This window comes from Psittacula echo (assembly GCF_963264785.1).
Source record: "Psittacula echo genome assembly, chromosome: Z".
NCBI classification, from domain to species: Eukaryota; Metazoa; Chordata; class Aves; order Psittaciformes; family Psittacidae; genus Psittacula; species Psittacula echo.
Window position 1 is genome coordinate 62,851,595 of NC_137742.1, and position 13,562 is coordinate 62,865,156.

Consider the following 13,562-nt stretch of genomic DNA (forward strand, 5'->3'; position numbering starts at 1 on the left):
CAGCCCCAGAATCCTGCAAAAGGTATCTGAACTGTGGGTTTTCCACAGCTACCTGCGTAGCATCACCAGCTACACACACACTGACCGGCTGACCGTAGGACCCGGACAGCGTCTGACAGTTGAATCCTGCTCAGGCACCTGGTCTCTAGCATGCCAGAAAGCATGTACAAGTGATAAGCTCTGATCTTTCTGAAAGTCATGGTGAAATCCAGTGGATTGTTCAGTTTGGGGAAGGCTGGAAATGGTAGTGGGCAGAAACCACAGGCCTACAACCACGCCTGAAAATTCATGGTTTATGGGAAAACTGCTCCAAAAGACTTCTGAAGACCTTGGGTGAGGAAATTATTCCAACTTACTGTTAGGACATAGAATAAATAGCAAATATACAGGGGTTTGCACTGGGAGTGAGACTGAGTTTCAACAGGTCAGAAAAATTATGTCAAAATGGTATTTAGAGCTAGCTCCTCAAGCACTGTTGCAAAGGGAGCAAGTCAGACAATAATCAAAAATACCAGTAATAATCATCTATTAATCTAATTTAACATTTATCTAACCATTTGACATTTGATGCTCAAATATCAAGCAGCGTTTCCACACATAAAGCCAGACATGCATCCACACAGGGTCCTTCGTCTCCTTTTTACCTGGGTATATTAATAAAAATGAGTCCTTCAATACTTGGTAACTCCACCTCTTGCTGATCCACTTGAAGCTTTATGTCTTTGTGGAGATTTCTGGTATGACTTATCTTCTGCAGCCCAACTTTCACGTAAACTCCTTTGTTGTGAAACCTAGGAGCAGACGAGCATCCTGTAACTAAAAGGTAAGGCTCAGCGTAGCGCTTTTCCTTCTGTCAGATATGGTTGAAGAGATTGTCAATTAAAACCCTTTCCAAATTCTTGTAGCTTTACTGCAGAAACAAAGCGTAAGTCACAAACTGCTCCTTTATACACCTTTTACTTAAGGGATGATTTGTGCTGTTGAGGAATGTGGAGATCTGTGAAATTTTATTACAGAGAAATCAACCCTTCTTAAAGCATTGCCTGAGTGCAATGACTCTTTGAAATGTAAACTTCTGGGAAAACTGCATTTTTAATTAAGATCTAGAAGTCCTAATGAAGTACTTTAAAATGTTGAGAAACTTTTGTAAGTCTTTGCTTCACGTATTGCTCATTCATTTAAAATATACTCGGCTGCAGAAACTCAAAACACGCTTAGTGATGTTAACCTGTGACACAGCCCTAATGGCTCTAATTTTAGAGTAAAAAAAGATAGAGAAGACTTTATGGCATCCCTAGAAATATAAAAATATTTTGAGAATTACATAAACAAATGTTAATTAAACACACATAGTATTTTCTTCTATAATGGAAACCTCTTGATACACAGCCTTCAGGACAACCTTAAAATAAAAAGTGTAAATTTCCATTTTTTGACCCTACTAGCAAATGGTGTGACTGGAATCCAACTCTGCAAAATCTCTTGTAGCATTATGTCTAAATGATGTAGACATTCATGTGGGGAAGACGGACAGTTTAGCATGTGGGTTACAGTCAACTCTTCAGACAGAGACTCTTCAGTTCTTTTACATTATTACACTGGGAATGATTAGTCCTACATGCTAACAGTTTTAAACAGCACTGAATTAAAGGGACCTGATGTAGCACCATTTAACATATATTTAACATATGCGTCTGTTCCAGACAAGACAATAAGATGTGCCTGTGCTGCGTTTTGTCTCATTTGGATACAACTGAAAAATAATGGAGTATCAGTAGGAAACACAGTAAATAGCCCCAAGAAGTATTAATTTTTGTTGCATGAAGAAGGAAGCCTGCAGAAACTGAAAGAATACAACACAGTACCGTAACTGCAGACACAGTCCGGAATTACAGAACTTGTAAGAAACACTTACGGACCACTGCGGTCCACAGGATCAGAGACACTGGATAACACGACAAAGGATAAATCTGTCAGAGCTAAAATCCCATTACTCCATTCTTGCATACATATTCCCTTCCATTTATGTATCTTATTGGTCTTCAGACCAGGTAAGAACAAACTGATTTCTGTAACATTACCCCACCAATTCCTACCCAATGGTTCTGAAAGTGACTGAAAAATGTTATGATTAAAATGGCCAGCCAAGCTGGGAAGGTGATCTTTGCATATCCAGCACTACAGAGAATCACCTCTGCACATCTACACGTGTGACGTGATCAGGGAGAAAGTGCCAGTGGAAGTTGTCAGTCTACTGATAGCTGTAGTCAATAACATACTAGCTTGCCCACATGGGTAGAAAGAATAGTCATCTCCTGAAGCAAACGCTTGGGTAGGTACATTTGCAGACAGCAGTTTCACCACAGTCAGTTGGTAAGGCAGGAAGGAGGAAGTTGTCCTTGAAGCAGTCTCCAACACCTTATTTGTGCTGAAGTAGATCAAGGTTTGTATTAGGTGCGACCCATATTGCAGTCACTGCTGTAAATGACAGTGCTGAGGCTGAGAGAGGAGAGCAGGGCGTTACCTAAAGCTCATCCATCCCCATGGAGCCAGTGATCCCTGCATCAGCTGGGCTGCAGCACTTGCACCATTATGTCATCCCAGAACTATTTGGAAGGCTTGCTAGACTACAGATATGTGATTTCTTTTTCTCATCAATTTCAGTGATTATGGGAAGAAGAAAAAGTACTATTATTGATCGATCTGCACACTTAAACCACAACACCAGCAAAGGAGGAAAGTGTCTCTTCACGCCTTTTAAAATCACAGTCTCACTTGAGATACAGAGATCTTTTTTTATTCTTGTTACCAGCACACAGGTGCTACCACAGCACTAAGCAAGGGTGGGAAAGGTACAAAGAAGTTACGACCAGTGTGTTGCTGTGGTAGCAGTACTGCTCTCCCTCCTGCTAAAGGCTTTGAATAAGAGATACTTCTACTACCTCAAAATTCCACTGAACTCAACACCGCAGTTATTGGCAAATATGTATATGTAATGACAGTGCTTCCAGAAACTGCTTTGGTGCTCTCTCTTGGTAAGGGGGGGATGAGTAAAAAAGAAAAAGAAAACCAAACAAAGCCCCCAGATTCTGTGCCTGCAAGTTCCTGGCTAACTTAATCCCTCCCTGTGCCAGCTCTACCTCAAGCAGTGTTGTTTGTGGATACCTGTGGCATTTCAAGATTATCAGTCATAGTGTAAGTTGGAAGTTATGCAATACCACAAGTCACCCTTCACCCCTGGTTTACCAGGATTACCTGCTATTGAATTTCCCTGGTTCTTCTTCTCTAGCATGATGAAAGTCCAAGCTCAACTCTGCGTCAATGCCAAGACCACAGTAATTGTTCATCTGTACAATCTGGCAAAAAAGAAAAAAAACCGTATTATTTCCTCCTTACATTCCCAAATGAAGAAGTTCCAAAGTTTTCAACAAAAGCAAGGTTCGTAGATGACCCTCCCGAGACACCTGCACCCCGACAGACTCTGGAACACATTTTCCAGGAACACTGTGCCAAAAGCAAAGCTGTATGGACAACTGTTGACATGTGTAGTCATTATTTCCAAAGTATCTGAAACTTCTAAATCTAATCTTAACTGCAAGTAACAAGCATAATAAGGAACAAATGAAAACAAATGCAGGAATAAAAGCAACTCACCTTCTCAAAGCGATTCTACGCAATAACTGCACAAGTTGCTAAACACTAATGCCACTGTTGTTTTTGGCACTGGCCATAGGTTTATCATGACATGATTGGGAAGATGCTCTTCCTTACTTTGGGAGGGAACAACCTTACGTCAGGTGAATGAAGAAGTTGACTTCACCTACTCAGCTGCTTTCAAATAGGTCCCTATATGCCCATCTCCAGTTTCTGTGGATTTCGACCATTTCTGCAATTATTTCTTTCTTTGCATACCAGCTCATTCCATAGCTCTTCTATCCTAGCCCTTGACTCTCCCACCCTTCACCTTTAAAAAGCAGATTAGGCAGTCAAGACAAATCAACCCCTGTCTTGACCACATGAAAAATAGCTGGAACTTGAGCAACTTTAATCCTCCAACCGACATGTAATGCCTAGCATTTTCCAGTGATTGGACTATAATCTTGGACAACTGCTACCACACTACAAGTTCCTGCTTTCATTTTGCTGCCCTTTGTCCAATTTCCTTGTTCTATCTGAAGATAAACACAACCACGATTCACACAAAGCTCTGAAGTTACCATCTACAACCAACATTTTTATTTTCCTAAACAGAAGTAAGAAATACAGACCAAGGTACAGGGATTTTCACTCAAAAGAGAAAAGAAATAGAACAGGTGCCAAAATAAAACAGAGGCCATACGTGCAGGCACACAATAGGAGCAAGATGACACAAGGATTTCCTTCCTCTATTTGCTAGCAACTCCTACTCATTTTTTGAAATGTTACAAGGAAAGATGAGAGTACAGTGGTGGGGGGAGGAACTGCTTTTTGGTCAACACTCCAGATTCATGAGTGTTCTGGGAAGTGTTTGGTGTTGCTTTAAAAAGGTTTTCTTATTTGAGAAATAAATTTCTTCCCAGCTGAAGCGAACATGTATGCCATTGTCGCTTGAATCCTTTCACTGATCCTCTGTCAGACACTTTTTGCCAAGCAGCTATAAAGTGTGTTCTGCAGGCAACCAGTCCTACCAGAATAGAAGTGCTAGCTCCAGATCTATGCTCTATTCACTAAGGAATAGCTCAGTAAGGTCTAAGCTCAAAGACAGGTAAGCAATAAAAGATTAAACTAGGTTAGTATCCATCTTCGTGATTTCCACTAGAACAGCATTCCTAAGAATCAGATCTGAATGGTGCTCAGCTCACCTTTGGAGGTTCAGGTTCTGCAACACCATTCTCTGCAGCTTCAGCTGGCTCGTCTGCATCCAAAAGGATAGTCCAGCGGTCCATAAGAACATCATCTGCTTCATCCACGGAAACCAAAATGGAGTAGGGGTCCTCTCCACTGTAGCCAGCTCCCCAGCGCAAGACCCTCCCTAAGTCGTTACCTAGGGAACAACAAAGAACTCCAAAATATGACTGCGCTTCGTAAGCTAGCTAGAAGCATCAAAAAGTGTATCTGCCCTGTTTCACAAATCAGACTGCATTAAGGTGCTCCAAACAAGTCATCGAAGTAGTGAGACTGGACTGAAAAGTTAACAAGCTGAAAAAATACCTAAAAGTTGTTGTGTTGCACACGGGCTTCGTATCACATAAGAGAAAAGTTTTCATAAAATGTGAAAAAACCTGTTCATTACAGAGCTGAGAAGTCAGGGAGCAGCTGAGCTCGCTGGTTTATAGCAATGGCTGATGCACCTACGATTGTCAGGAGGAGAATATTTTGCCCTCTCCAGCTCATGCCCACTCACACACACACACAACATTCCTGCCACTTGTTTTTCCTTCAAAAAGCATGACTGACAACATTTCCTTGAAAAGCTGATAACTGCATTGGCGTCCAAACAGAACTGATTCATGGCATCCCTACTGCAAAACTGAGATGTCTGTCAGATGAACAAATAAAGGCAAACCTTCTGGAGGATTTCTGCCCTCAGAAGAACGGTGCTTGCTGAGATTCTCACCTGTTCCTAAAGGTAAGATGGCAACTGAGGGCTCTGAGCATGCCAGCTTGTGCCTGATCTCCTCCAGTGCACCGAGGACCCAGCCGACGGTGCCGTCCCCTCCGCACACCAGCACTCGGAAGGAGGGGACTTTACAGAACGTGTGAAACCTCCATTGAGAAACAAAGCACAGGGTAAAATAAATGTTACAATGTGGTACAGGAAAAGTAAACCCTCTTAATATGCTACTTCAGATAACACATTATTAGTGTATTCCTCCTTTCTCCCTCTACCACTACCATCATCTTCATAGAATCATAGAATAGTTAGGGTTGGAAAGGACGTTAAGATCATCTAGTTCCAACCCCCCTGCCACGGGCAGGGACACCTCACACTAAACCATGTCACCCAAACACTAAACCATGCCACCCATCAACCTTTTCAGGATCAACTTCAACAAAGTGAATGGAACAATAGTAACTTTTAGATATAGCTGTTTAAAAAAGTGAAAACCATACGTCTAAGATTCGTCACAGCTAGAGACAAACTGTTAATCACTTCCTTCTTCTCCAAAACCAGACATCTAACTATTCATAATTTCAATGTGAACACCCCATAACTCTCTAAATTCTAGCAGAGATGTTGATTAGTGGTAGGGTTTTTTTACATGGTCAGTCATAGGACTTATAGTACATCTTCTTCTTCACAGCCCTATTTTCCTGGTCACTCTTGCAGCTTTTCATCCTATATAACTACATATGATGCAAAAGTAATCTTTATTTCCCAATGCACAAGAAGCTGTGAACAAGTGGAAGCATTTTGCCACAAAGCTACAGAAGGATTCCATGGGCAAACCAAAATGAACGAATTACTGAAGTTGCAGCTTGAACTACATTAGAAAGACAACAGAATTATACAGTTCTGACAAAAAGCTTAGTTTGTACAACTTGTTTTCTCTTGCCTCCTGTGTAAGCTGCGTTTCTTACACAAAAGCTTTTGTTCTGTAGAGTTGTCATGAGAGTTCTTTGTTAAAGCAGTGCTGAAGGAATGAGGCTACTCTGAGTAGGCCACAACCATCACTTTCAGTTTTATGAAGCTGCTAACAAGTGGTGTTGATTAAGCCAAGTAATTGGTTCCTGCCTCCCTACAAGTGCATTATGTTCTGTTCCCTGTATTTAGAAATGTTGCAGCTGTGACCAGGCAAGCCCTGTTACTTCTGCAATTGTGGCCAAGTTTCAAAAGTCAGATAGAAAATTTTATTATAGTTTCCTGTTAGTTCCCATGAAACATCAAAGTAAATAAAAGCAAAAATGAGTCCTCGTGGGGCAGTGTGACATTTCTCTTTCCATCCCCATTCGATTACAAAATATTTTTATTTTTAATTATGATTAAATCTGTGTTGCTGTAAAGTGCGTATCATGTTCCCAGGAATGGGCTGTATTGCAATGGACACAAGCATGTCTACCAGGAACCACTGTCCTTTCTTTTTGTTACAGAACCCGAAAATTTAAACCTGTTTTCACAATGAGAACCAGTCAGGAGTGATCCACTGCTCTGGTTTTCAGGCACAGAACAGAAGCAGTTTCAGTCTTCCCTGGCAAGTGAATCTGATCCATCTTTAAAAAAAAAAAACAAAGCAAAACAAATAAAAAGCCTTCCAAAATATGACAACCTACCCAGGCAATGGGCCACCATTGGTAAGTTCAAAGACCTGATGTGGGTTTAGCAGCTTTCTAAAACTGTACAGCAGGTCCCGACCTTTTAGACCACCGCTTTTTGGATTCACAAACACAAGAATTGGGCAGCAGTTCTGTGGTATCTTGGAAGCCTGAAAGAAGACAAGGAAAAAGATTAGCCAAAATCATTACTAAGCAGGAAAATTACTACTACATCTAAGAAGTACCTCCTGACGCTTCCTGACGCTTAGTAAAAACATACAGATTTGATAAATAAAAGGATTCAATGTCCAGACAAGGGCTAGGTCCGCTGCTGATCTTATTCTTCTGGGAACTGAAGTTTCCTTAAACCACTCCAACTACATAGTTGATCCTAACATTAAAGCCAAAGTAGTCCTTCCCACATGTAGACAGTAAACACTCCATGCCAAACAATAGTGTGAGGGAGAAGGTACCTTCCAGAGTCATGTCCAATTCAAACACTTCCTTGCAAAGAGATAATTTCTCCCCAGAAGAGCTGGAACATTTGTGTGAAGTTTTGTGGTCATCTTAGAATACGTGTTAATTTTCAAGGACTAAATATCGCAAAATCAGAGTGTTTTGGGGCAAATACTGGCATGCCCCTTTCCATGAAGAGGCCAAAAGCTTCTTCTAAAAGTAAGTATTTATAATTTTTAATGGGGAGGATTTGGTATCCTTACAAATCCTCACACTTCTACAGAAGCTGCTGCTGCTGAAAGGGCTCTCAAAGCATGAGCATGCGACAGGGGAGCCTGGTGCCCATCCAGAGACCACTCCCCAAGACCACTTCCTCTGCACATGGCAGACCAAGGATATCCTGGGGTGCTCCATGGACTGCATGGGAATGGTACCTGCAGCCCCACCGAAGGGCACCCAGAAGCAGCCCCTCGGGACCGGTTTTCCGTCAGCCAGCCCATAAACTATATGCTGTAAGAAGATCTGTATGTCTTCTACAGAGTTCAGAGAATGCCAGCACACCTTTCATCCCATCCCTGCCACAGCCCCTACCACAAGGCTGTGCGGCAGGTATGCACCAGGAAAGTCCGTCGGGCATTTCAATGAGCACACTTCGAAACAGAAACGTCTGACACAGTCCCTAAGTCGCGGTAATTTGCGTCTACAAATTGGACAGCATTCAGGGAACAGCAATTTGTCACGCAGCTGACAGGATGGACTCAGGGAACAGAACAACAGTGCTAAATATAAGTCAATTTAGACAAGAATGATTCAAGGGGCAGTGAGGCAGCAGCATGACTGCAGCGTGCAAACACGCAGAGAGATACCAACAGCTACAGAGGGGAGGAGACAGCACGCGGAGAGCCTGTCAGCTGCTGCTGCGAGCAACCACCAGAGCACAAAATAAGGCGAAGAAAGGTGAAATCAGAGCAAATTAACAAATAACTTCGTAGGGAAGCAAAGTGATGTTGAGATACCTCAGACCACTGTCTACCTGTGATGTGATTTGGAGGACTGAAACCAAATTTTCATTCGGGGCTTTCCAGTATTTGAGAGATTTCCTCAAATTCTGTCTTTCTAAAAGTGCTGAGTGCTAATCCTCTGCAAGCCACATCCTCCCAGGCATGTGAAGATACCTGCAAACACACAAAAATCCTTCTCCTCTGTGTCACTCCCTGCATGAGAAATGCCTTCTGATGTTCAGCATGACTTGCAGGCACAAACAGAAAACACAGCGGGAAGAGGAACACTAAGCAGGTAACAAGGTTGATGACTGTCTTCTGGGAAAGGTTTCACTGCTGTCAAAATAACTAGCTTTGATAGACATACGCTGCAAAGCTGTCCTCACAGCCTTCTCCAGAGGAACCACCTTCACACTACACTGTGATGGCTGCTAGGTCAGAACACCTCTCACCTCCATGTTCAGTCTGTATTGGAAAAGGAGAAGCAATGATTCGAAGCGTGTCCAACACACTACAAGGGCAATATATTTATTTCTGTCAAGCATATGGAAAGGATATTTGTAGCCAGAAAAGGAGGTCTGAGGAAAACAACTCATGCCACTGTCACAAAAGGGAAGGACTTTCTTGAGTCTTGTGTGGCTCAAGGATCCACACATCCAAATGAGAAGAGTGGATTTCCTCCCCTCCAGCCATCACAGACATTAATAAAAACAGTAAGCAGAGCGCTAGTTTTTCCAAAAGTAAAGCCCTTCTTATTTCTCCATCTGTTCTTGCACCATCATCTGCCATATCCTATTACGAACGTTCCTTTCAAAATCCCACAAGCAAAGAAAGGCAGAGCAGCTCTGAAAGGAAACACCACATCCCTTTGGGGTAATGGGGCAACCTGTTCCCTTTCTGCACTCCCTGTTCCAGCTTCTAATCTGCCCCATATTTCCACCTAAACACTTCCCATTTATTCCTCTTCAAAGCTTTTTTACTACCTAAACTTCACCTGCAGTCACTTCAACTTCCCACAAAACATGAGTTATCTGAACCCTCAGGATTGGTCTAACGCTTGGAAAGTTGTGGGGCTTTAATAAAAAAGGAAGTAAGGGGATGACAGAAAGAAACAATATTCAGTTCTGCTGCTCAAAGTAAATGAAAACATTTTCAAAGAAGGACAAGAGAAGAGAAACCAGCACAACATTCAAGTCAAACAAATACCTTACTTGAATGTGGACAAGAACATGATGACCTTCTTCAGGAAGTAAGTTTCTAAAAATACTGGTTTTGGACATTTAGAAGTGACATGTTGAACACATGTTTTATATTACTTGCTTTTACAGACAAGTTCTAATGCACTGGGTTTAAAACCAAGTAACTAAAATAATTCACAAGGAACTGCAGGGAATCACAATGATTTTTGAGATGTGGTAAGCTCCAAGGCATTCAAAAGCACAGCTGTGCTTTGGAAAGTCGACTAGGATCTCAACCAAGTAAATATATATTGTCGCAAATACGTATTTACAGTTTCTACAAAACTGCCATCTAAATTTCCTAATTGTCAGTGTCAATATTGTACCAGAAAAAAGTGAAACATTTACCCTGAGAGCTGGGAAGACTCACAAGCAGCTGTGCAGAATGCCTGGGGCTAACAAAATATCTGCCTGTAGTGTAAACAGAACAGCAGAAGCACTTGAACCCATCCTTCTTCAAGTTATCTTCTAATGTAAATCCCTAACTATACCTGTTAGGACTAAACATTCCTATGTAGGCTAAACAGAAGTATTCTAGAAGGTGATTAAGCCTTACAGTTAACTTGCTTCCCACCACCACGCTTAATTACACTTAAAGGATTAAGAAACACTGCTGAGCCGTTAGCTAAAGGCCAGCTTTTAAGAAAACAGTTATTTTCCAGGGGGGGTTAAAAATCCTGTGACAGTTTGTACAGCAGAGCAGGGCCTTGCTTTCTGCAGACGCTCCATTACAATTACAGATGGCCACAAGGGTAGCGCTCTTATGCTGCTGAATACGTTTTAATCCCTCCATCAAGCCCCAGTGGGGACACAGAATGAGTTTGTTACCGGGCAGAGGCGGATGTGTGACTCACTGCCGGAGGGCTCCCTTCCCACTTCAGCCCTGGCTTCCGTGCTCTGCCTGAGGAGTGAAATGTGCAGAGGGGTTTTGTGCTGGCTGGTGTTCACGAAGGAATTTATTGCTCGTTTCTTAGAGACAGCTGAAGGAGGCCGTGTGATTTAGACACTCTGACAGTCACTGTGAATTGCTTAATTTGTTAGGATTAGCAAAGCATGGCTTCAGGCTGGGGCAAGATAGTCAGTATCCAAATGAATACCCTTTCTGTTGAGCGTACTGTGTAATCGCATCTGGGCATGAAGCAGAACAAGGTGTTCTGTGCCACAGGCCAGCCGGCACAACCACCACAGCGCATCTTCCAGAGTGGTGGACTCTGTCCAGGAACTGCAGATACCTCTGCGACAAATAAGATTCAACATTTGCAAGCTGGCTGGCTGTAGAATCTCCTGTGTGCAAGGACTCACAATGCCCCAAGCACATACTTCCTCCACGCCAGAAAGACGTCATTGCATCTGATGAGGAATGATGTGCAAGGTGTTTGAATGCAACCAGAGCAGTAGCTGGGTCAACAGCAGGAGGGGAACTGCAGCAGTGGAAGGAGGGTGAAAAGTAACCTTTCATGGTGTTTTGGCAAAGAGAGACATTAAACCATCACACTTTTAAGCTGAACACATGTGTGTGAAGAATCAGTAGAATGAATGAAATGGAAACTTCCACACGTGCACTTGACTTAACTTCCACTACTGCTCTTGAGGAACCCAAACAGAGTACGTTAGAGGGCACTTCACCAGTAACTAGCATTAGTGATAAAAACACAAAAATTTGTCACTTTCATGATGATACTGCCCTTGTAAAACTTGCTGCTCATTCCCTTTGCAGTACTAGCAAAGGAGCAGTTCTGGTAACTTAGCTTTCAGTTCAAAAATCCAGCCCTGCAATGTCTTTCACCTTGACATTTACCAAACAGAAACACCAAACTACCCTGCAGTTAAACAGCTTTCTGAGAGACTGCATATTTTTTACACTCTAATGAAGTATTTTCATTTACTTGAATATTATGAAAGTGTTTGATTAAATTCTTAAAGGCCCAAGATCATGAAACAGCAGAACAGATCAGCACATCTGATCACACTAATTGCTTGACTTTCTAATACACAGTTAGCACAAACTCATTCTGCATTCAAACTTTTCAGTAATGTTAGTAAGAGGATGAATTGCTTCTGGCAGACCTGATCACGCCACACTAGAACTGAGCCTCCTCCTTAGAAGATATATGAGACAAAGAACAAGTGAATCTCACCTCAGGAAAACAAAGGACCAGCAACCTGCTAACCATGGATTTACTTTTGGGCTTAGAGAAGATTGTTTGTTTGGTTTGGGGTGGTGTTTTGGTTTGGTTTCTGGTTTTTTGTCTGTTTGGTTGGTTTGTTTTGGTTTTAAGTTGCAATTTGGAAAAATCATTCATTAACCAAAACACTGCGGCCTTTGTTTTACTACCCATTCGTCTTCTAAGACTACACATTAGCCCTTCATTCACAATTCCTTTGTATTTCACCCAGAAGAGGAATGTCAAACAAAGTGTAAATGTAATATTGTGCTCAGCTCCTGATAAGTACGTCCTGGTGCTGTATTTAAATGGTTACATATATAAAGTATAAACAATGGCTGATAGTATCATACGATACAAGGATAATCAGGGTTGGAAAGGACCCCAGGAGGTCACCTGCTCCAATTGCTACCCAACGTAGGGTCAACAATCACTCATCAGTTTATCCTGGGTAATTAGTGAATGGCGTAAGCTGTGCGGCCAAAGCACATAAAAACAACACTTGAAGTATTATTTAGATTAATTAATCTTGGCTTATTTCTGTGAGACAAACAGCACATGCTGCAATGGAAACAAAATGCATATGCACATGTACAGCCCCTCCCTCTCCTTCTAATATAAAATTAATTCATCCGTAGCAGTCCCTCAGTTCAGAAACCGGAGTTTCTGAAAAATACCTTGCATCAGACAATTATTCGTATTTTCCTGCCATCAAGAAGTTCACTTCCAACATACTTAGCATCAGAAAACCAGACACACGTAAACAACAGAGAGGAGTATGTTCAATTTCACACACCACATACCAAAGTCCAGTCTCGTAATACATTTGCCTAAGCCACCGAAAACAAGCATCCAAAAGCAGTGGCATCTTCATGCTGCCTTCTGTTTCTGGTAACAGACTCCGAAACGTACTTAGGATGAGGGTGACGTTTGTTTCTAGGGGTCTCACAAAACATATCGCCCACACGTGCATAGGAAGGCGGCTATCATTTTTTCGGAGGGTGGATAATTTTTAATCTTGCCAGTTTCATGTAGCACTACCACTAGTATCTGCTCATACTAAAATATAATGTTGCCCTCAGAAAACTCTGACAAGCCTAGGACTCTTTAAATGGTAAAAGGAGAGATGTAAATTTGCAACTCTGACTACTGAACTTGAGACCCTGCCTTCTAAAGTTGTTTCATAGTTCCTAGTTATTAGGTATTTTTAAGTTTTCAACTGTCTGTGAGGTTCTAAAGTCAAACCAAGACTCTCAGTTCATTTGCCATAATGCAACTCCAGAAAGAGTGTAACTGCAAGGTAACAGCTCAGCAGGAAGTAACTATGGATACACTCTCTTTTGGACGGAACCTACATCATCCTGGTTAAGAAGCACTTTGCTCAGTGAACCATCTCCCTCTTTTCACCCTGAATCTGTTTTGTTAACATGAAATCTATTATGAAACCAACCGGTTCATAGGAAAGTGAC

The 13,562-nt window shown here is 41.9% G+C and overlaps 1 protein-coding gene across 2 annotated transcripts in view; it reads right to left on the bottom strand.

Moving 5' to 3' along the window:
* The window catches only part of DGKQ (diacylglycerol kinase theta), an 80,958-nt gene that overhangs the window by 6,680 nt on the left and 60,716 nt on the right, over positions 1–13,562 (bottom strand). For both annotated transcript variants that reach the window (XM_080638118.1, XM_080638119.1), the window contains exons 16-20: positions 7,252–7,403; positions 5,597–5,745; positions 4,842–5,023; positions 3,256–3,356; positions 645–791 (exon numbers count right to left, since the gene is read on the bottom strand). In XM_080638118.1, coding sequence (XP_080494244.1) covers positions 645–791; positions 3,256–3,356; positions 4,842–5,023; positions 5,597–5,745; positions 7,252–7,403 — 731 coding nt within the window. The remainder of the gene's footprint in view (positions 1–644; positions 792–3,255; positions 3,357–4,841; positions 5,024–5,596; positions 5,746–7,251; positions 7,404–13,562) is intronic.